Consider the following 26,245-nt stretch of genomic DNA (forward strand, 5'->3'; position numbering starts at 1 on the left):
TTTTATAGGTACTCCTGCACTTTACGACCCGAGCTATTTTTTAACGCTATTATTTAGAAACCTATTATTTAACATGGGGAAGGGAGGGTGTATTGTAACTATTCTGTACTTTCACCTAACAATTCAATTAAAAAAAAGAATTACTCCACCCTCGAAAATTCCTTTAAAATTACCACTCTGAAAGGTTTTCGGGGTCGCTGAAAACGAAAATAATATTTAAAATTACGATAAACGAGTAGTTTCCAAGATATGAAGAAATGTTAGTTTTAAAAAGTGTGGGATCACTTTTCTATAATAATTTAACGTAAAATGATCACCCACTTTGTGGCCACAATTTTTTTTTTGGGGGGGGGTTCCTTTCTACCATCGGAAAATTCTTTAAAATTACCTGTTTACATTTGGTGGGAAGCGACGAAGCGGTGTAAAATAATAAACAGTTCTTCTGCTTGGTTAGTGTCGGCACGTTACTTATGTTAAAACGATTAATTAAACTGCATAAGCACCTGTTAAAAACCTATACAAGTTCTATAACTGAACGAAAAACAAACCGGCAGTTAGTCCCCCCCCCCTCCAAAAACAAAAAAAAAAAATCATAAAGTGAATGCATTTCTTCATATCTTGGAAACTACTCGTTTCCTGGAATTTTAAACGTTAGTGGTAATTTTAAAGGATTTTCCGATGATGGAAAGGAGCTCAAAATGAAAGAAAAATAAAACAAATTATTTTTACAATTGTAGCCATCCGTATTATAAGATTTGTGTGACGTCACTTCCGAGGTAAACAAAGGAGTGCGAAGCGTCAGGATAACCCTATCATGACTTCATTTTGAAACAGCGTTGTTTCGATTGGTTGAAATTTTGGGCCTCCTTATAATCGTGTTTACAAAATTTTAGTTTGTCGCGTTTTTGGCGAACGGTAAATTAAATTACTTGTGTTTTTTTTTTTTTTTTTTTTTTTTTTTTAGGGCTAATTAAGTTATTTTTGCACAAACAAGGTGTTTTTTTTTTTTTTTTTTTTAATTATTTAATTCAATATCTTAAAGGATTTTTATAATGAATTTATTTAACTTCAAAATTTAGCTGAATTGGTTAGCTCGCCCTGAAAACATTTTGCATAACTTTTTTTTTTCACAAATATTTTTTTTGTACAAATATTTTTTCCTTTAGGAAATTAACTTTAAGCTTTCAAATACAATCAAAAAGTAGTCGGAAACCCACAACAAATTTATGATAAATCGGCTTTTAAAACTAGGTCCCCTATTTTTGCTCGCCCATTTTTGCCCGTACCTATAAATCACCCATTTAAAAGAAATAATATCATAACATTAAAATTCTATTTTTTTTTATACAATAAGTGTTTCGTTTTTCTATATTTGTGTGTTATTTATTTAGTTATTATATATTTTTGCGTTCGCCGAGACACTTGTTTATATCTGAGGTTCACAGAACCGCCGGTAGACGGCATTTCTCATTCAAAGAACATAACAGCAGTCGATAACTCGTCTCAGTCGCCTCATGGCACTGTCATACAGAAGTGCCGGGTTCTTTTTACGATAAGGTTGTATAAAAATGTAACAAAATATAATTTTAAAAACATGAAGCATTTATGAAGGTTTAATTTTTTTTTTTTTTTTTTTTGTACAGAAAGATTGTGACCAAAAATGTATCAAAATATAATTTTAGTTTGCACGCACTTTTAGAAACGGAACAGTTATCGACCCCTGTTATTTGGCTGATAAGCGACATCTGTTGGCGGTTCTTGAAACACACATTCGCCTCATGTCACTGTATGCAGAATTGCTGAAAAAAATGAACGAATCTCTTAGTAAACGAAAATTGCCTCCCTCTGCACAGTGACAAACTGTAAAATTGCGCCGCTACCCCGTAATCACGTAGTTAAAATTTTGGAAACGAAATTTGAGAGACAACAGGTCAAAGGATAAACAAAAAATTCAAAAGCAAAAACATTGGCAAAACAGAAGCATGCAACTCGGACCGGTGTCAAGTGACAATTTTGCCTTGATGTAAAAATGTTCCGCTTACGAAACCGGGCCTACTGTTTTAGTTTAATTTAAAATAAATTAGCAAATTGCCATGAAAGAAAATATGTGAAACTTTTGGCAGATTTGCCGTTTAAAATTTTTATCGTATAATTAAATTTAAAACATTGAACAATACAAATAATACGTTGTTTAACGAATAATAATAATAATAATAATAATAATAATAATAATAATAATAAAGGAAGAATGAAATGTGAAGTTTGATTAAATGTGTTTTATTTTATAATTAAAAATTTTTGGCGGACGTTGTCGAGACTGCCCCCGGCCTCTAAATTCCACAATTTTCCGGGTTTTTTTTCTTCTTTTTGTTAATATCATTGATTACAGACTTAAGTTTCAGATTATAAAAAGAAAAATTGAGAAAAATATTTTTTATAACTTTTCACGTAGGGGTTCAGTTTTCAATTATAACGTACTAAATTGAACACGAACTTTGTGACCGTGATGAAAAAAAATGGCAACTCTCTCTGATGTGACCGGAAGTTAGGGGTTAGAACGAAGGGGTAAAAAAAAAAAAGATTTCTTTATCCCCTCCCCCTTCATCTATCTATCTATCTATCTATTTATTCATCGTGACCACAAAGTTCATGTTCAATTTAGTACAACGATATAATTGAAAACTGAACCCCCACGTAAAAAGTTATACAAAATTTCAATTTTTTTTTATAGTCTGAAACTTAAGTCTGTAATCGATATTAACAGGAAAAAAGTAAAAAAATGAAAAATAAAAAAATAAAAATTGTGGAATTTAGAGTCTCGACAACGTCCGCCAAATTTTTCTTTCATAATTTAAAATATTCAACAATACAAATAAGATTTTGGTTTGATTTTACGGCGCATCATATGCATCTGAGAACAAAAAGCGACACATGAATGAATGGTTTATTTTCTTGATGCTACACCGTAATCACGGGATTAAAATTTTAGCAGACGAAAAATTGGGAGACAAAAGACTAGTAACCAATTCCTTGTTTTTATCCTTTCTTTATTTGCATTTTTTTTTTTTTTTTTTTTTTTTTTTTTACACACTATTCGTTTTTAGTTTTTGCCATCAAAATGAATGAGTGGATGGAGTAATTAATAATCAGGAAATTAAAGAAACGAAGTGGAAGTGGACCTTTTCATAATTATGTAGTTTATTAAATAAGGAATAAATCATTCTTTTTAATCTTAATAAATTTGTTTAATGCTTCTTAGCATAATTTTAAAATATATTGTTAGTTGCGATTAAGTAAAAAAAAATAAAAATAAAAGGAAATGAAACTAATTTACGTTTATTTAGACGGTGTAACTAACATTTTTCCATTTTTGTCGTGAAAGGGTTAGAGACTATTTTGCAACATAAAGTGTATATCTGCCAATATATTACTTTATTAAAATATATATTGGAAAAAAAAAATGCGTATAAACGTTTCATATATTTTCTTTCTTGTCAATTTGCTTAATTATTTTGATTTATCTAAACTGCAAAAGAGCCTAATTATTATGGTAAAAACAGAAAGTCCAGTTTGGTAAGCGGAGCAATCCGGAGCATTTTTACACCAAGGCGAGGTTTTCACCCGACGGTGATTAAATCATTCGGTACTTATCCAGAATAGTATTCTGTATAAAAAAAAAAAAAAAAGGTATAGTATGAGAATGCGGAACGTGATTTTTTCTTTTCTTTTTTTTTTAGGATTTAAGTTAAATTCAATTTTAAACTGTTAGGTGAAAGTACGTAACAAGAAACTCCAATATGTTAGGAATGGATTTTTAAATTTCAGCACGGTCCGTATTCTGCATTAGTAAGTTCAGCCATTCATAAAAACAAAGCATTAATTAAAATAACTCGTAGGTACCATTTTTTTGGCCAGTCCACGTTGAAAAAGGGCAAATTCGGATCGGAGTAGTTGATTCTGCTTATTCCAATCGGCCGGTTTTCTGCAATGTGAATTTAATCTCAGGGGTCGACTGACGACACGGGCGAGAAAACTTGTCATTTGGTAAATTTCTCAACAAACGACGCTGGGACCAAACACGTGTTTTGAGAAGAACGAAACACAAGAAAACCCGATTATTTCCCTTTAATTTGCGTCTTTGCTCTTTTTACACAGCCAGGATTAAAACTCTAGGAAAGAATGCGACTCGGTAGGATAATCAATGTGCAATCGGGATCGATCAGTTTTGAAAACCCGAGGTTGCAGGTGCAGGAATCTCTAGAAGTCGAAAGTAGTAGAGTATCACCAGGACCGTTAAAGGTAAATTTAATGTAATTTCCGATTTGCAAAAGGCTTCCACCAAATCGCATCCTCACCCATATAAAATAAAAAAGGCGTGAATAACTTTGGAAAAATAACGACACCTGACAAAGAACTCAAGATTGGAATGAAATAACATTTGTTCACGTAAGAAACAGTAATTCAAATCATTCCAAGGTTAAAGTTTTTGCAATGAGTATTCATTAGGCAAGCTTCTTAGCTAATAAGTGTTTCGTGAAAAAAGCATGAAGTTTAAGGTTACTGATTTTAATGAACGAACGACGTGTGTGTGTGTGTGTTAATCACATATGAAAGCGGTAGTTCAAAATCGCATTGTTGAAAAGAATTAATTTTCTTCAATATGGTAATTTTCCATGATGAGAATTTAGGTGATGACGTGCACAAAGTCATGTTGCGTGATTTAACGTCGTACAAGGACGGAGTCTGGCGTATGTGCTAAGGATGAGCAGCGGTGATGTTTACTCGTAGAACTATATCCTGAACTAGTTTGATTTTCGCAGGCAAAACCTTATATACGTATGTTCTAGAACATTCCAGTCTGTTTGTTGTATCACTGCACATGGAGTGCAACATAATTACTTTATCGCATGTGTGCAGATGGGCACATTTTGACATTGTAATCCTGCATGTACTTCATATGTGTGCGTGTTGAAAACATTGATAGCTATTAGAATGTCTCTGCCAAAGATTTGTTTCGGCCGTATGTAGCGGTTGTTATAAAACCATGACACGTTCTAGTTCTAAGGTTTGGTTAGCTAAGGAAAGGATGGATAAGGGGTCCAACCTTTACCGTTTTATATGATTTTGTTTGATCATAGGATGCCATCCTCTCAGGCATTACCTCTTCCATTCTGAGGTTGGTTGTTTATTGCCGGAAATGCTGACAGATTGTTTATTTGGACCCTTTCAAAGTGCTAGAGAGAGAGAGAGAGAGAGAGAACAATACCCTCCCTCCATGTTAAACCGACCTGATGTTTTGATGTTTAACCCTGGTGCAAATAATAAGAGCACCCCCCCACCCTTTTTGATTAGGTCTTCACTGAGAAGATTTGTGGAACCCTGCCCTCTACTCAGCATAAATTTAAATTGTAATAACTTTTTCCTTGCAATTTTATTTCATTATCAAAATAATAAAAATTAAACAGTTAAGCACATGTATGAATAGAAAATTTGTTTTTTATTTTGAAGAACGTGAAAATAATATCTGATTAAGATTGCAAGATACTGGCAAAGTATTATATTACTTTTATTAATCTATACTAGCAGGACCTGTGGAAATTCCACATCGGACTCATTCATATGTAATATATTGATGTTGGCATTCTGTAGATGTTCAACATGAATTGAGAAGCTTTGATATTATTGTAGCTCTTTTGTTAAAACTGCAAAAGTATTTATCTAAGCTAGCAGGGACGCCTGACGTAGCTCACTTGTAAAGTATGCTTAAATATGATATTTTAATTTTTGCAGATTTTGTATATATTATTATAGAGTTAATGTTCTATTCATTTTTATATATTATAAAGTTGTGATTTCAAAAATAAAAAATATAGCCATATAACATGAATGCATCAGCTTGAATCAAAACTGAAACCAAAACTTGTGAAAAAAATGTATATATATATATATATATATATATATATATATATAAATAGATATATACATAATATATATATACATATATATAAATAGATATATACATAATATATATATATATATAAATAGATATATACATAATATATATATATATATATACATACATACATAAATAGATATATACATAATATATATATATATATATATATATATATATATATACATACATAAATAGATATATATATATATATATATATACATACATAAATAGATATATACATAATATATATATATATATATATATATATATATATATATATATATATATAACTATTAGATAGCTGCTCCATCAACAGTTGAATAATATCGGGATGTTTGTAGTGCCATGTCGCGCATGGAAAGGTACCTTGCACTCATCCCCGGTGGGCTTTCCTGAGGCCACAATCCTAGTAGATGGAGGGTCAACTGATGGTTTACTTGTGTAGCATGTCTGGTATTCTGCATAACCACTTGTTCAGCACCCCTTACCTAAACTGAAACTCTTAAAAAATAAATGGCAGTACAATCTAAAATTAGGCTTAAACCAGGACAAAACTCAAACAAAACCAAATTGCCTCCTCCCTTGAGGCTTGCATTTATGAACATCCGTGATCTTAGAACTAATTTAAAGAATGTTGAAGCATTTCTCCTCACAAACACCTCGGATATCTTAGCACTAAGTGACACTAACCTACACTCCTCCATCCCCTCTAACTACTTTAACATGCCTAGATATCTCCCACTCTGCCGTAAAGATTCTGACAGACATATGCACAGGCTTGGAGTCTATATTCGAAACACTTGACTAGAGAAACAAAACTAGAATCGGACGATCAAGCCTTTATGTGCTTTAGACTTAACATGCAACATAACATTAATTGCTTTTATTTTCTCTACCGCTCTCCCTCGACCCAGGACTATATCCTTATAAACAAAGTCTCTGACAGCATAGATTCAGCACTCTCCCTCGACACTAGCGCACAAGTGCATGTATTTGGTGACTTCAATGTCCACCATAGCAACTGGCTTGGATTTTCTACTTACACAGATGCAGCTGGTAGCACAACACATAGCTTCTCTATAGCTCATTCCCTATCACAGATGGTTACGTTTCTAACCCGTTTCCCAAACCAGCAAGAACAACATGCATCACTTCTAGATCTGTTTCTGACAACAGTTCCCGATGATTGTGTTACGAATGCCCACAGCCCACTTGGGAACACTGATCATGCAGTGATAATGGTTGAAATCGCCCTAAACTCTTAGAGCCAAAACTGAAGAGCCATTGCTCAAAAGATATTAAAAAGGCTGACTGGGAAGCCATCAGGGATCTAATCAGAGACACCCATGACTAAATATCTTTTCACTTCCTGCTGAACAGTGCGCAAATGAGACCATTGGATGGTTCAAAACGGCAATTGAAGCACATGTTCCCATGCGGAAATTTTATAGCAATCCCCACTCTCCCCAATGGTTTACTTCTACTTGTGCAGCTGCCATTGCGTAAAGACAGCATGCGTACCACAGATTTAACTGGCATAAGTCCAGTTCAAACAGACAGAAATATATAGAAGCCAGAAGTAACTGTAAGAAAGAAATAGAAACAGCTAAGAGAGAATTTACTGAAACCACAAAAAAACTCATCGAAGCACAGAAATTAGAAACCCGTGATTTCTGGAAAATCTACAACAGTGTAGTAAATAATGGGCAATTAACAATTCCCCCACTATCCAACAATCATGAGCTTGTTTGCTCAGCAACCGAGAAGGCTAATATGCTTGCCAGTCGTTTTGCCTTCAACTCCACACTTGACCCTGCTACCCCGTCCCTGACTTTCCTTTGCGGAAGATGCCACATTAAACGATATGAAAATCACCCCTTCTCAGGTGCATGCTATCATAAAAAATCTTGACACTTCAAAAGCATATGGACCTGATCTCATCCCAACTATGCTATTTAAAAAGTGCTCTGCTGAAGTAGCTCCAGTTCTCTCCAAACTTTACAACAAATGCCTTAATGAATCTTGCTTTCCTGCCTGCTGGGAAACTGCTTGTGGTACCAGTTTTCAAGAATTCTGGCAAAAGAACTGACCCAGTAAATTATCGCCCCATTAGCCTCTTCCCACTTTTCGCCAAAATATTTGAGTCCATAATTAACCAAGCTCTAGTCCATCACCTTACAGATGCTAAACTTCTGACCGACCAACAATATCGATTTAGGCAAGCCCATTCCACAGCAGACATCCTAACTGTAATCTCTAAACGTATATACCATTTATTGGACAAAGCAGGAGAGGGTAGAACGGTGGCTCTAGATATATCTAAGGCTTTTGACAGGGTATGGCATGGAGGTCTTCTCAGGAAAATCAGATCATACGGTATCACTGGACGAATACTTAACATAATTCAATCCTTCTTAGATAACAGAAAAATCCAGGTTGTTCTCAACAGTCATACATCTAAACAATATGATATAAATGCGGGAGTGCCTCAAGGGTCTATCCTTGGACCTCTATTATTCCTAATATTCATAAATGACCTCTATTCACAATGTTGCCTTAATGAAATGTCGCAAGTGACCTTCAGAATTTGTGACTATTTGTTTATTCTTGTGCATATGCCATCATCCATATAGAATATATAATTTTTATTTACATTTGTCAGAAATGTTTACATAATTTCAGAAAATTCAATGTTGGTGAGAAAAAAGGATATTAGATTTTGTCCAGTGTGTACATTTATTTTTAAGAGAAAAATCCAGGTTGTCCTTCACGGTCGTACATCTAAACAATATGATATAAATGCGGGAGTGCCTCAGGGGTCTATCCTTGTCTGTGAGATGGGTATATATGCTGATGACACCATGCTCTATAACAGACATGACAGGAAAACAAATGAATACATATCTAAAGAAATGGCAGAAATATTAGAGGATGACTGCCAATCTGTAGTGGAATGGGACAAAAATGGATGGTCACATTCAATGATGCCAAGACTAAACTTGTTTCCTTCAATAATTACAAGAAACCTTCTCTACCACAAATAGCAATGGCCAGTGACTCTTTATCTGAAAGTACATCTTTTAAACTCCTCGGCCTAACGTTCACAGTAAACATGAGTTGGAACAGATACATTGAGACATTGCCAGGACTGCTGCGAAGAAGTTAGGTTCTCTCTACTGTGCTAGAAAGCTACTAACGCACAAAATATCCTGTACCTCTATAAGGCCACCATTCAACCATGTATCGAGTATTCTTGACATATTTGGGCTGATGCATCTGCTACTAGTCTTTCACTAGACAAGGTTCAAAAGAGAGTTGCCAACCTGATAAGTTCTGAATTGTCATCTAAGCTTCAGCCTCTGTCCCATTGACAAAATGTAGCCTCCCTCTGCCTGTTCTACAAGTATTTTAAGGTGAATGCTCTGATGAACTGCAAGCACTTGTACCCCCTCAACGTAAATACCCCTGACAAACCCGACAAGCAGCTAAATTCCACCCCTTCACAGTAGAGATCCCTAGATGTAGGAGAGTCTTCTACTCTAGTAGTTTCTTCCCTAGAACTGCTAGACTAATTCCCTTCCGGGTTCCTGCTTCCCCAACTGTACTGGCATGCAAAAGTTCAAGTGTAACATGAACCGACATCTTGTTGCCCAACTCCCCACATAGTACCCCTGTAGCTTATGTCTCTGATAGTAGCCCCCTATATCAAAGTGGCAATGTGCCTTGTTTGGAGTAAAAATGTAAAAATATATATATATATATATATATATATATATATATATATATATATATATGCATCAATATATATATATATGCATCAATATATATATATATACATCAATATATATATCAATATATGCATAAATATGTTTTATATATATATATATATTGCATTTCATTTCCTGTGAGCCATTATTGAAAATCTATGGATTAAGAAAATAAACATAATTTCTCTCTATATATTCCTTGTTTCAAACAATAAATTCTTAACTTAAATATATGTGTTTATATTTTTATTTACAGAATTTAACTTTAACCATTAAACATATATATATATATATATATATATATATTAAACAGTAATCTATGTACATGCATGTTTTGGAGCCCTAAGAACAAATAGTTAATAAAACATGTTAAAAAACACTTTTAAAAAGAGTTAAAAACATTAGATAAGTGGATAGTCCTTAATACTTCTCATCAGAGGGTAGGATTTAGCAAAATGCGAGATCGGATTTTGCTTGCAAAAGTATTTGATGAAACTACAAGTAAGTCATAGATCTTACTTGATAACAAAAATGAAGCAGAGGGAACAGGGTGAATAAAAAAATGATTTCATGTGAAGGGTAAAGTATCCAATGACAGTAAAATCCAAAAATGCAGAATCCAAGAAAGTTTGTTGAATTTCCATTCGTACAAATAAATTCCAAGGGAATCGCATAATTGGAAGATTATCCAAAGTAATCCAAAAGGCAGAAATCTGTGGAATAATTCACAAATAGGTACAAGGAAACGGGAATGAAATCCAATATATTATTAAAAGAAAGATAAAATGTGCATAAAAAAATCATGTAAGAAATGTAAAACTCCACTGTTGGAGCGAGGCTTGATTAAGAAGAATATATATATATATATATATATATATATATATATATATATATATATATATATATATATATATATATATATAATTTGAGTTCCTTCAGCTATAATCAAAACCTAAAGCTAAACTTCTGAAGAATTCTTGGCAAGATTATTTATTAAAAAAAATAGATGACTTAAGTGCATCAATTATAATCGAAACCAAAACCAAAACTTCTGAAGAATTCTTAGTAAAATTATTTATTACAAGAAATGGAAGTCTAGAATAATTAAACGACAGTCACTCAGATGTGGCACACAAAATAAATAACAGAAACACTATCTTATTAATATACAGATAAATATAAAACTCTGTGGATAATGCTTGCTTGCTTGCATCTTGTCTTTGACGATTAGGTGATTCCATCTTTTAAAAAAGGGATGGCAGGTGAATTTATATATATATATATATATATATATATATATATATATATATATATATATATATATATATATATATAGGAAAATATGTTTATTCAATTATATTTCACCTTTTTATGAAGCTTGATGTAACTACTGAGCATATACAAACACAAAAGTCTATATTCCAAATTTCAAGATGTTGACCGTCTTACTGTATATTTCTTTAAGTATGTTGACATGCACAATTTTTGACAGCACCTGTTTAGCGTAGAATCATTCATTCAACAATTATGTGAATTCTTGAATTTATTCCACCCATAACTCATCAGAAGAAAAAACACATATCAATCTTAATATATATATATATATATATATATATATATATATATATATATATATATATATATATATATATATATGCATATGGGCAGGGCTCAGATGCTAAGGAGTGAGGGTAGAGAGTTGTATGCTTTTGTTTCGATTCTAGATGCTTGCACCCAAGTCTTTTTTAGTTATAATCTTACTACTATATATAAGGTCCAATATTATAATCGATAGAGAATTGTCTCTATAATAATAAATACGTAATCTGCATGAATTAAAATATCATATTTAAGCGTATCTTATGACTGGGCGGCTTGCTAGTAGAATACAATGTTATAATACATGCTGTTATCGGTATTCAAACCAGCTACAGACTTGTGAGCAATCTAAAAGAAAGTATTCTTGCTGTGAACCGGTGTTACTTATATACATATATCCTTCATGAAAGACATTCTTGCTAGAACCTACTGCACTCCTTCCTACACAAGAATGTTTGTCATCCCAGTTTAATAGTTAGCTGAAATATTTTGTTTTCTTTCAACATATGAGTTTGTAAATAAGGTACCACAGATAATATTCACCTCTCTTTGCTTGGGACTGGATGTAACTATTATTGGCCTGGCGCTCTCCTGAATAAAGTTTCTATCATGCTCACTCCATCGTTCAACTGTGCTCTTTCTTACACTAAATACTAACAATTATCACTTCATCATAGCAGAGGTGGGATTTATAATATATAGATGTGACATAGAGATAGGCAAAATAAACCAAGAATTCATGGGCTGAAGTGAAAATTGATGGCAAATCAATCTTGTTTGGTCCAAGATTGAACCTGGGCATGTATGGGGGTATTCTCAATCCAACGGGGTATAACTTTTGACCATTTTTTTTTTTTTACATTTTTATATATATTGTCAATCGGTTGAAGTTCCCACGTGACATGAGTGAGAACTTACATTTGGTTTTGATTTGGCCAAGTACTAAATCCAGGTGCAGATAAAATTACTATTGTTGAAACCATTGTACTGACAGGTTGATATGAAGGGGTTGTGTCCAGGTTGATCCCCAAATTGAACCATGCTCTGTTTACATGAGAATCGGGGAATCTCACAGTGAATGTAAATGCACCTGTTCGATTAGGATTGACCAATGTTTGAGGACAGGATGTGAGGTGAAATTCTCTGATTGGTTATGCCACCAAAAATCACCAGACGAGAGCAGAGATGACAAGAGAATGGAACAGGTTGAGGACGAGATGATGCTAACAAAAGAATTAGTGAGAGGCTTGAAACGTCAATTTGGGAGCCCTTTCCTGCAAGATATCCAATATGTCAGAATATTCCAAATGAATAATTTAACCTCACCAAAATTGAATCACGATTGTATACCTGAAAGAACGGTTACACTTGCTGGGATGTTTTTGTTTTAAAAGGAAAGAGTTTTCTGAAGCAAAGTCGACAGCCCAACTCACAACTTACATGTGAGGATGTGAACATTACCACATGTGAACTTTAGTCTTACTCTATCGTTTTCCTGCCCCCATCCTACCTGATAGTGAAAGCGACGGCCGCTACAAAGAGCAGTCATTAGCTTGCTTGCACCCTGAAAAAAGAGGGGGGAAAAGACAACTAACGAACAGATCTTATAATCAAATATTTTTTTTTTAAATTGTATTTATGTAAATTTCTTCAAAAATAAATTTGCTTTGCATATCGATGTTATTATTTCCCCTTTAACACATTGGAAAGAAAAGTTTATTCTATAGTCTCAAGCCACACTGACCGATCAAGGAAAGATTAATCCACTCTTTTGTACAGCAGATGTGCACTGGGGAACACTAGATGCTGACAAGATTTAATTTGGCATTGCCCAGGTTGTGAACTTTGAGTTTTATTGGGACTCGGCAACTGTGAGGGTTACTAAGAACATTATAACTGTCTGCATTCGATCTCTGACAGCCTAACGGGAGAGGTCGCAGTTTAGGGCAGGTTTAGAACACAAACTAACAGAAAAATAGCACCAAAGAAACTATTTTAATTTAAAAAATAAATTAAAGCAGCACACATGACGCCATGAATAAACATTTTTTCATCATTCATATCCCTTAAATGTAAAATTCTTGTCAGACGATAAGGAATAACAATAAAAAATAAAAAATAAAAAATAAAAAGATAAAAACACTATGGCACATCCCCATATCAATGATGAACTGGTCTCATCCAGATTTGAGCAAAATCATGGCACTTTTTAACAAATATGAATCTCTACATAGAAAATTAAAAATAACCAATAAAACAAAACAAGCTACGAAAATATGGAATAGAGGACCAAGGCCTAAGATACGTAAATGCCAATGACCTCATGGATCAACAAAAGAAATCACCCAAGCACTTATGGAAATTCTTTGAAAGCCAGCTTAGCATGAATGTCAATTTTAGGATGCACAGGCTTCGCCTTATGCAATAATGCCAGAAAGCAAGTGAATCATTAGACGACTTCATTAAAATATGACTTTACAGATGAAGAGCTGAGTAAGAGACTTATAGTGCTTATTATATTATCAACATATGACGTTTTTCAGAATGAGCTTTATAGTAAACAAAAGGTTGCAGCATAGCCAACCTACTAAGCGAAGATTGCAAATACGAAGTCCTAACAGCCAAACCGACCAGCTGAACCAGCTTGGAATGCTAAAAGCAGAAATGATATATAGCATCAAGGTAGTGTGGGAATTGTGATACCAGCCTACAGTGAAGAGGGATCTGCATGTGGAAGCAAGGGAATTAAGCTGCAGAAAGACTAAATCGAAGGAACACAGAAAGAGAAGAAGACACAGAAGTAAGTTTTGCAACTACTGACGCTAAATTCCAGGGAGAATTTAATGCAGGAGACAAAAGAAAAACGTCAGCCACTGGAAGTGATGAAGATGATAACTTACATAGACAGGTGATCCCATCATAACAGAAAAGCTACTTGAGCTCTTCACATCCTGTTGGGGGGGGGAAGGTATACTGCCACAGGAGTTGTCCATTTATACAAGCAAAAAAGCAACAGACAGTTGTGACAATCACATGGGACTCTCCCTTCTTTTTATTGCTGGAAAAATATTAGCCCAACTCCTATTTAATTACAAGAAACCCAGTGGCAAAACCTGCATGACCCTGAATATTGGATCACCCCACCTGAAACGCAAAACATACCACAAACTCTACATAAAAATTGATTCTGGGGCATCTGGTAACACACTCTCACTAAGAACGTTTCAACAGATTTATGGAACATTACTAAAACATCACTCACTCCATTCTGTGACCCTGCCCACATATAAAACTTACCTTATACAGAGATGATCGAATTCGATGTCTTGTAACCATCAGCTTTCCATGCCAGTATAGGAACTCAGAAATCATAAATACAACATTTTATATTGTAGAAGTACTATGATTTGCAGTCGTAGAGCTCCTGATGTTCAAAAACCTGAAACTAATAACCATACTTGTGGACACGTTTAAAAAGTGTTAATTACACTTATCTTTTCTATCGGCCAACTGATGTCAAATACCGCAAGCAGTTTAGATACAATTGGAAATTTATTGGGACTGCCAAACTCCTAGTAAAGGAAGGTGCAGAACCTTTCATCAACCCTTCACGTATATGCAGTATCCAACAGTATCTAATAGGCTTCTTGAGGAAGATGTGCACCAGAAAGTTGAGGAACACAAAGACTGGTGCTTCAGTTTAGCATACAACACAAAGAAAGACAGGTCTCTCCAAATATACAGTGGAAGAACGCAGCTTTTCTAAACTTGATACCAAGCAAAATACTGGTTGGTCCACCTGGGCATAGAATCACAACTGTTGATGATATGGGATGCAATTTGGACGAGTATACTGGAAGTGTTTACTGCTTGATCTCAATGTCTTGCAAGATATCTTCCAAGCAAAAACGGACCAAATTCTAAAAGGTCTAGATAGTGTGGCCAGAATTGCTGACGATATAGTCCTATTTGGCCAAAACGATGAGGACTATGACAAAAATTTGCACAACCTCAGCTGAGACTGGACTTGTATTCAACAGCATAAAGTATTTCATAAAGCAGCTTAGTATATGTTTTTTTGGAAACATATACTAAGCTCTACTAGAATCAAACCAGACCTGGATAAGGTGGGCAGCATTAAGAAAATGTCAAATCCACAAAACAACGTATTCTAGGTATGCTAAATTATCTTTTCTCATATATTCCAAACAGCTGATTGGTCCACTCGAGCAGAACTATAAGAACACCCAAACTACAAAAACTGACCTTACCCCATAACCATTACTTGCTAAAAATTAAAGACAAAACATGCACTAAATATACACATACAACTAACAAGGAGGATATTATAGTACTACAAATAATATTCACTTCTGCTTGCCTGGGATCTGGTGCTCACCTGAACAAAGTTGTGATCACATTTGCTCCATCGTTTCGCTCTGCTTTCTTATTTAGTAAGTAACAATTATCACTTCAGAGTTGATTAAGTTAATAGAATTGAGTGAGTATTACTCATGACTGTATTAGGTCAGGAAGTCTCACCTTTTTATCATAAGTTTTGTCATCAATTTTAAAAGATGCTAATTTCTCACAGAGTTGGTGTCAGTTACACCTAATCACGCTACCTTCATTCTATTTCACCATGTAGACTCTGGGTTCCTTACAAACATTTTGTACTTGGCCAGGCTTCTACCTATCAGTGCTCTGGTTTTGTATGAGGATTTCCTGTGCTTTATATAATAGCAGTAGATCTCTAGCAGTTCTGTCATGTTGAGTTTTCTGTGATACCTGTCTTTCATTCATCTGACTGATGACATTGTTGCTTGTGTACATAGGCAATGTATCCTTTATCCTTCTGTTGTTCTGAGTGCTAGCAAAATTCAATATCCTCATTGGCTCGTTTGGCTTTCCTGAATTTATATTATTTGGATTCTGTAGAACTTTACCAGGATAGATGGGGACTCCTCAGTCATTGTAGTGATAATCTATCTAGGAGAAATAAAAATTCAAATATCAAACTTAAATGTCTGGTATGGATCACTGTCTCATTTTATGTTCCATCGGAAAACTATGCCATACTCAAAAAATGGATTGTGTGTCAGGCAAGTTCAATCCAGTATAAATAAACTCACGTACAAGTACCTCCTTGACCTTTTTTGTGTTTTCTTATGATGCATTCGTACAAGCATCAGTCAGTCCCTGGTCCACTAATGATACACATTTTAGTGTCACATACAGGTCCAACAAACTGTGAGTATTGAACTGTACACAGTAGCGACTTTTATCTTAACAATGCGTCAATTGTCTAATCAATGTGAAAGGTATGCTTCAACGGAGTTAAGGGTGTTAAAGCAGCCTTTCTAGGTGAACGCTGCTTGTTTCATTTTGGGATTAGAAAAGGGATCGCAAACAAATGCTTTGCCTCAAAATTTGGCCAGTAGCCGCAGCTGGCAAATTGTTCATTTATTGGTAACAAAATGAAGGACAGTTAAATCAGCATTATTAAAAAACTAGCAGAACTCATTAGCACGCATCCCCTCCCCCCTCATAAAAATTTAAAATGCGGCTATTATTGTTTATGTTGTTTGTCAACCCCAACCTCCTTATGGTAAAAATGGTTTTCAGAATAGACACCTCATTTTGTGCCTGGGGGTGGGGTTTTCACAAAATTTGCCGGAAAGTTCAGGGTATTTTTCAGGTTATTGTTCAGGGTAAAGTTTATGGCAAGGTATTTTAATTGGCAAGACTGGAGTTATGGTGACAAAATCTATCGAACCCTGTGTTCCTTAAAAGGAACTAAATTTCTGTAGTCACCTGTATGTTACCAAATATAAATGTAAACGCTATTTATGAAAGTGACCGTTTCAATTAAGCTGTAAAAGTAAATATTATAAACAGATCGGTTTATTTAAATAACAAACAATGGTGAATTTGCTTCTTAAGCTTTAAATTTAATCACATAAATATTGAAAATGTAATCATACGAAAAGCTAGAATCATAATGTTATTCTGAAAGCCATTCTTTACATGGGGAGGGTGTTTAGTAAGTAATATGAGCTTCAGCCTGACAATGTAAAAAAAAAATATTGTAAAACATGAATTTAACCTGAAAAAACTATTTAAAAATTGTGAGGTAACAAAAATTCATAAGCACCGAGTTGACATATGGTATTGCACTCTGCCATCATATTCATCTGAGATCAATATCTACTTTAAAATTTGGTGCATATGCATTTTTTGTAACCGTGCTAGTAATAATTAGTGTTTTCAGGTTAAATTCAACTTTCACACTTTTTTTTTTATACAATCGTAAGGTGGAAGAATATTTACCAAATATCCCCAATGTAAAAATAATCACCCAAAATTTGTTCAACGCTTTTGATTATAAATTATAAAATGAAACACATTTACTCAGTGTAAAACTTCATCTTGCATTATTATTATTTTTTTTTTTTGATAAATGTGAAGAATCTTTCCACCCTTGAAAAATCCTTCAAAATTACCACTTTTAATAGTTTTCGGGTGTGCTGAAAATGAAAATAATGTATGAAAATCCGGCATATGAGTAGTTTCCAAGATATGAATAATTGTTAGTTTCTAAAAAGTGGAGTATCACGTTTCTATAATAATATAACGTGAAATGAGCACCCATTTTATGGCCATATTTTTTATGGGCGGATGTCAATGTACAATGAACACAACTTAACGCAAAATGAACACCCACATTTTGTGTTTGGGGTTGGTGCACGTCAAATCGATTAATAATGCCTGTTACCCCCCCCCCTAAAAAAAGGTGGGTGCTCAGTTTACATTAAATTGTATTCATTGTATGCTGATCTACCCCCCCCAAAACAAAAGGTGACCATAAAGTGGGTTCTCATTTTACATTAAATTATTATATATAAGTGATCCCCTACATTTTGCAAGTAACATTTGTTATTATTTTTTAAACTACTCGTTTGCCGTAATTTTAAATGTCATTTTCGTTGTCAGCACCTTCGAAAACCTTCTTTCTGAAACTAACATTGCTTCATATATTTTACACTGTTTGTTTGCTGTAATTTTTAAACGTGATTTTTGTTTTCGTCACCTCAGAAAACCTATATAAGTGTTAATTTGAAAGGATTGGTTGAAGGTGGAAAGAATTTTCATATTCACCCTTTTTTTTATTTGTTAAATAATGTGGTTAAATTAAATTAAATTTTAATCACATCCGCACATGTGTAATAATAGTGTGATGTAATTTTATCGATTTCTAGTTTGTGTACATAAACAAACTTATAAATTGAAGTGGAAAGTAAAAAACAAAATGAAACGAAATATTATCCCATGCGTCCCTAGTAATCTATAATATAAATCTCACCTGTCTGTTTAAATGTATGCATGTATGTATGTATTGTTGCATGAGGGAGTGAACAGGAGTTTTCACCGGCTGGAGTTACGCCCCCTTACCGGTGTACTCATGTTTGGCAGATGTAAATAAAGACGCCATTTTTTTTATATAGAAGCTGATCTGTCGTTATGTCTTATTCAATCTATTGACATCCTCGATAATGACACATGGTGGCCGCGAGTGGGATAAAGATATGTCTAAGTAAGATGTACAAAAGGATAAGAAGCGGAAAGTTATTTGCAGAAACAGATAAGTAACTTTATTGTTCTTGTTTAAAATTGTAATTCGTACGTACGTCACGTGGAGAAAAAAAAAAATGTCGGAAGGAAGCATGGAAGAAACAAACAGACCAGTGGCTAGCATAAGACCACCAGCGCCCTTATGTATGGAAGATAATTTATCGGCGAACTGGAAGTTGTTTAAACTGAAATGGCATAACTACGCCATTATTACGTGTTTGACGAGACAGTCATTACAATATCAAACGGCACTTTTGCTTCACACGTTGGGAGATTACGCATTGAAAGTTGACTACGGATTTCAATTTCTAACACCTGAGGATGAAAGAACACCCACTGAAATTATTCAGGCATTCGATAAATACGCTATAGGGGAAACGAATGAGACCTACGAGCGTTACATATTTCATTCTAGAAAGCAAGGAGGATCAGAGACTGTGGAATCCTTTGTTATGGCACTTCGGACGTTAGTAAAAACGTGCAATTTTTGTGACAATTGAGTTTCATCAGTACTCAGAGATCAGGTAGTGCTGGGAATACACAACCCCCAGACACAAGCTGAATTATTGAAAATAAGACAGTTAGACTTACAAAAATGTATTGACATTTGTAAGCTGTCTGAAAATGCCACGGTCCAGTCCAGAATCCTAAGGCCTGAAGGAGTGAATAAGGTTGATTTTAAACCGAGGAGAAAGACATCGGCACAAACTGACAGAGATTGCTGGGTGTGTGCACTGCGGCATGGACCGAGAAGAGAGTTATGTCCTGCATTTGGCAAGACCTGTTATCAATGTAATGGGAAAAACCACTTTGCTGCGAAATGCAAAGTATCAAGGAAAAAGAAGGTGCAGGCTGTCAAAACCCAATATGAGGACCAGGAAAACGACAGTAGTAGTTCAGACTATGGACAGGTAGACAACATAACGATTAAGGAAAAGGTGAATGCTGTGAGTCAAGAGGTGATAAAGGCGGAAATGATGGTGAAAGGAAAACCAATTGCTTTTCAGCTCGATAGTGGAGCGTCCGTGAACAAATTGAATGTGAAACACGTGATTGGAAAAACACTGGAACATTCAAATAAGACCCTTGTCATGTGGAATGGAGCAGAAGTGAAGCCGTTAGGAGAGTGTCGAGTTAAAATGATAAACCCCAAAACTGGACAGAAATATGCAGTTAAGTTTGTCATTGTTAAAGGTGATTTCGATCCCTTACTGGGAGCAAATGCAATCCAGAAAATGGAACTCGTCACAATCAATAACGAGAAATTCAAAATGGTCGGCAAAGTTTCCCAAATGAATGAATCCAGCACCAAGTACTCGGACAGCATTATCAATGACTTCAGAGATGTATTCAAGGAAGAATTGGGTCAATTACTAGGAGAGGTACATTTGCAGGTGGATCCAGGAGTAACACCAAATGTTGCAGCAACACGGAGAATACCAGTGGCACTTAAAGACAAGCTAAAAGTCGAGTTGGAAAACCTGGTTAAGAAGAATGTTATTGAGCCAGTGAGTGAGCCAACACCATAGGTAAGTGCGTTAGCACTGGTAACTAAGAAAAATGGAAGCCTGCGGATATGTATAGACCCAAGACCACTGAATAAGGCTCTGAAGAGGGAACATTTTCAGTTACCTACACTGGACGATTTACTACCAGAACTGGCTGACAGCAAGGTATTTTCTACCCTGGATCTACGAGATGGATTCTGGCATGTAAAATTAGATGAAGTCAGCAGTCGCTTAACAACATATGCTACACCATACGGTAGGTTCCGGTGGAAGGTTTTACCTTTCGGTATTTCTCCAGCTCCAGAGATATTTCAAAAGACCCTTTTTAACAATGTGTCCGATTTGAAGGGGGTGGTTAACAAAGCGGATGATCTTCTGGTGATTGGGAAAGGTAAAACGATGGAAGAAGTAACAATTGATCATGACCTAAAACTCAGGAAACTGTTGCAGAGATGTCGTGATCGCGGGATGCGATTGAATGCTGGAAAATTGAACTTATGACAAACGTCTATATCTTTCCTGGGACACATAATAACCAGTGATGGTTTACTTCCTGATCCTGGGAAGGTAAGAGCCATAAAAGAGATGCCGTGTCCAACAGATGTGAAAGGAGTGCAACGATTGGTTGGATTCGTGAATTACCTGGCAAAATTTCTACCACACATATCTGATGTGATGGCCCCAATTCGAAATTTAGTGAAGGCAGATGTGCCATGGACATGGTCCCAAATTCATGAAGAAGCTTTTGGGAAAATTAAAGAGTTAGTGAGTGAGGCACCAGTGTTGAGGTACTATGACCCCAACAAATCTTTGGTCATTCAATGCGATGCAAGTGAGAAGGGCATGGGAGCTGCACTACTACAAGAAAGTCAACCCCTAGCCTATACCAGCCATGCACTGACCGACACAGAAACTCGGTATGTACAGATTGAAAAGGAACTACTAGCAGTAGTCTACGCATGTGAACGGTTTCATCAATATACGTTTGGTCGACAAATAACTGTGCTAACCGATCATAAGCCACTGGAGGCGATTATGAAAAAAGAATTAGTGAAATCCCCAAAACGACTTCAAAACATGCTGATGCGACTACAGGCTTACGATGCTACAGTTCTGTACCATTCAGGTAAGAAAATGTTCCTTGCAGACACGCTATCAAGAGCATACATTTATGCATTGAGCAGTGAAGATATGGACGATGAAGATGATGTCAAGGAAGCAGAATATATTCCTGTAACAGAGAGAAGGCTGCTTGAACTGCGCTCAGCCACGAAGGAAGACAGAAGCATGCAGCAGTTACAGCAAGTAATTCTGGAAGGATGGCCAGAAGAAAAAATACATCTTGACCCAGAGGTGAGACCATATTTTAACATGCAGAATGAAATGACGGTGCAAGATGGTTTAATTTTCAGAGGAAACCGGGTAGTTGTTCCACTGACACAGCGGGCGGTGTTGAAAGAAAAGCTGCATTCCACACACCTGGGAGTAGAAGGATGTTGCAGAAGAGCAAGAGAATGCTTGTATTGGCCAAATATGAACAGTGACATCAAAGACTATGTGTCAAAGTGCCCCACATGTAGAAAATATGAAGTGGCCAACCCGGCAGAACCATTAATGGTCCATGAAGTTCCTGACAGACCCTGGGCGAAAGTGGGAGTAGATCTCTTTAAGTTTGCAGATAGAGACTATCTGTGCACAGTTGATTATATGACCAACTTCTGGGAAATCGATCATCTTCTCAATACACAAGCAAAGACAGTGATAACTAAACTTAAACACCATTTTGCACGACATGGAATACCAGATCAGGTCATAACTGATAATGGGCCGCAGTTTAGTAGCCAGGAATTTTCTACCTTTGCAAAAAAGTGGTGATTTACACATACACCTGTCAGTCCATACAATAGCAAGGCAAATGGCAAAGTGGAATCTGCGGTAAACATGGCAAAGAACCTTTTCCGGAAAGCGATGGACGATAAGGCTGATCCATACCTAACAATATTGGATCACAGGAATACGCCAGCCAAAGGTCTCTTATCACCAGCTCAGAAGCTGATGTCAAGGAGAACAAAAACACTTCTCCCAACCAGGGAGGATTTACTCAAGCCAGAATTGCCCAAAAATCTGAGAAAATCAGTGAAGCAAGACCGCAGGGGGCAAGAACATTCTTTCAACCACAAAGTAAAACCACTTAAACCATTGTATCCTGGAGATGTAGTACGGATGAAACCACACATAAATGGTCAAAAAGAGTGGAGGAAAGTTGTTGTATGGAGGAGACTGGATGAGCGATCATACCATGTAAAAGTGCATGGGGATATATCGACGGAATAGAGTAGATTTGAAGAAAACTGCAGAGACACCCCCACTCACATCAGGAATACACCAGCCATATGAAGTGCAGAGCGAGTTACCCAAGAATACAGGGCAGAGTAAAGAAGAGATATGTAACTCAGAACCACCTCAATATGAAGGTGAAATAAGAGAAAACCTCAATCCGACCCCATCCCCAACAAAACCAAGTCCGGAAAGGTTGCGGACAATACGGTCAGGAAGAATAATAAGAGATCCTGTGAGATTCAAGGATTTCACAACATAAGTGAAAGGGCAGAATAATCCCTGTTAGGTAAGAGGGTAGTCAGCCCAAGGAATGCCTAAATCACTGTGTTTTGTAGACTGTTTTAATTCTTATCAGACTTTTGTTGTGCTTTTTTTTTTTTTTTTGTCTTTATCTTCTGTTTTTATTATTGAGAAAAGGGAAGATGTTGCATGAGGGAGTGAACAGGAGTTTTCACCGGCTGGAGTTACGCCCCCTTACCGGTGTGGCAGATGTAAATAAAGACAACATTTTTATAGAAGCTGATCTGTCGTTATGTCTTATTCAATCTATTGAAATCCTCGATAATGACACATGTATGTATGCATGAATGCATGTATGTATGCATGTATATATGTCTGCCTAAAACTTTCAACAAAGGCGACGAATTTTCACAAGATTAGTATCGTTTTGAAGCTCGACCCTTCAGATAACAAATATAAGAAAATTGGCTAAAAACATTAATTCCTTCACCCTCAACTGAGCACTTTTCTACAAGGAGGGGTCGCTTTTTTCGCCGATATTTTCGAAAGTCATCCCTTCTTTTCGATTGCCTAGTCTTACTTTAAACCTTCCCCACTTCCGGACGCAACGGCAAAGGCCTCATGGTTTGTTTTTTTACGCTCTTTTCCTCCTTCGCAGTATGGGTTCGAGCCTACCTGCCTACTTTTTTTTTCATTTTTGCTCAATACACACCTCCAAACCCGGGCAATGCCAGTCACTTATACTAGTAGTCTAATATAATAGTAATAATACTATTGCGGTATCTTTATTACTAAAATAAAAGGTTAATGTAAACTAATTGTGAACATGTGAAATAATGGCGTGATTTAATTTTAGTCATTTATAGTTTTTGGAAGCATTTATAATATAAACAAACGTGAAAACTTAAAAATCGAATCGGCAATGTGAAAACAAAATGAGACAAAATGTTTTTCTAAAGTGTCCGAATAATCGTTTAGTAAAAACGAATTACTGTCTCGTTATCTTTATTACTAAAATAAAATATAATTAATAATGATTTGTCGCTGTAACTTTATTACTGAAATAAAATATGAATAATAATTATTCGTCACTGTAAATGAAATAAATGTAAACAGCAATAAAAATATGAAACTCCACTTTCTGTTTGTTTAAATAACACAAAAAATAAGCAGTAAACTAAGTAATTTGTTTCCTAGTGATAAGGAAAATAGTACTGGTAATGATTTAAATGATGTGCAATTCATTTTTTTTTTTACGAGATTCCAAAGTTTGTAATTGGGGTATTTAATATGTAATGATTCTACTCAGGGAAGCCATGTTTGTGGTAATCTGTGGAGCGTTCTTTTTTTTAATAATGCCTCATTCATTCTGGAATGTACGAATATGTAGATTTAAACCCATGAGATTTTGAGGGATGGGAAGAGAGAGAAATCAGTAATTGTGTAGTGGTAAAGCAATAAGAGTTGGCAATGTGTATGGAATCATTAGTCAATTAATAACAGAGTAGCCCTAGAAAAGTAGGAAAAAGTATAAATGCATGTGGTGTAGAATGGTGTCGAAAGAGGACTTATGGAATAGGGGGAGAAATTTGAGCTATTTCCTCTGTAGGTTATGACAATGATGAAGATGGCGCTTCTAGGAATAAATGTAATGTTTTAATATTATGAATTAATGTGTCTGTAATGGCGTTCTGTAGTTAAATACGGTAATGGCTATTAGCGTAAAGATAATAAATTTTATGTGCCATCTGTTGTTGTTAAACTACGGTATTTTGGTTCAGAAGGGAAAAATTGCGCCTCTTTTATTATATACAAGACAAGAAAGACAAGATAACAAGCATAAAAATAGGTTTTCCACTTTTGCCAACATGAAAGTTGGATGCTGGAATGTACGAAGATTACTTGACAGTGCAAAACTTCTCTGTTAAGTAGATACTTTCTCTGTATGACATTGACATTGTTGGACACGTCTTGCTGATGATGGTCAACTTACAGAAAAAAGCTATGGTTATACTTTCTTTTGGAAAGGGAAACCTGCTTATGAAGTGAAAGAACATGGTGTAAGTTTGCTATCAAATCCTCCTTCTTAAAAAACTTGCAGGAACTTCCATTTGGTAAATCAGAATGTATTATTTCTTTACGTTTCCCTCTGCAACAAAAACATTTTGTTATAAACTTTATGCCCCAAGCATGGACTTCCCTGAAACAAACATACTCTCGTTTTAGTATGAACTAAGATAACTATTTCTAAATATCCCTGATGATAAGATTCTTCTTCTTAGCGATTTGAATGTGAGAATGGGGAGGGATTCTCAAAATTGGAAATGTTCAGATTAGGAAATGCAAGCAGCAATAGGCTCCAATTTTTACTTTACAATCAATATTGTCTCATAATTAGAAACACGTAGTTTCATCAGAAAAATAAATGCACAGGTACATGAAAACACCCACGCTCTAGACACTGGCATATGATAGATTATATTATTGTTCGCTGGCATGATCTACAAGATCTGCACTATGTTCAAGCTGTGAGAGGAGCTTGGATAAAAAATGGAACTCAAAATTTGTCCCAAAGTATGACATACCTCCACACCACTCAAAATTTGCCCCAAAGTATGACATACCTCCACACCACTCAAAATTTGCCCCAAAGTATGACATACCTCCACACCACTCAAAATTTGTCCCAAAGTATGACATACCTCCACACCACTCAAAATTTGTCCCAAAGTATGACATACCTCCACACCACTCAAAATTTGTCCCAAAGTATGACATACCTCCACACCACTCAAAATTTGTCCCAAAGTATGACATACCTCCACACCACTCAAAATTTGTCCCAAAGTATGACATACCTCCACACCACTCAAAATTTGTCCCAAAGTATGACATACCTCCACACCATGTGCAAAAAAATTTGAGGCCTCACAGTTTTTCATCTTCCTGAAACAAAGAAGATCTTTCAGAATGCTCTTACCTGTATTGAATTGGATGAAAGAAATTTATGTATGGATTTTTAAGTGAAAATACTTTCTTTCTTCTACTCAAGGATTTCGCAAAAGAATTGCCAAGATTGGTTTGCTGGAAATTCTGAGGAAATTAATGCACTCCAAAAAGTGACACAAACGCATATGCACGAAATTAAAAACCAGTGGTTGCTTAAAAGGGCACAACTCACAAGCGGAGCGAGAGATGTGTGG

The 26,245-nt window shown here is 35.4% G+C and overlaps 1 protein-coding gene across 1 annotated transcript in view; it reads right to left on the minus strand.

The window, feature by feature from the left end:
• LOC145277852 (pterin-4-alpha-carbinolamine dehydratase-like) overlaps positions 1-4,247 on the minus strand; it is a 57,011-nt gene extending 52,764 nt beyond the window's left edge. Inside the window, exon 1 of the mRNA XM_080129798.1 lies at positions 3,901-4,247. Within this exon, the coding sequence (XP_079985924.1) occupies positions 3,901-4,041 (141 nt within the window). The 5' untranslated portion in view covers positions 4,042-4,247. The remainder of the gene's footprint in view (positions 1-3,900) is intronic.
• Between the last annotated feature and the right edge of the window lie 21,998 nt (positions 4,248-26,245).

Source organism: Euprymna scolopes, chromosome 6 (assembly GCF_053919585.1).
Source record: "Euprymna scolopes isolate OS-2025 chromosome 6, ASM5391958v1, whole genome shotgun sequence".
NCBI lineage: Eukaryota > Metazoa > Mollusca > Cephalopoda > Sepiida > Sepiolidae > Euprymna > Euprymna scolopes.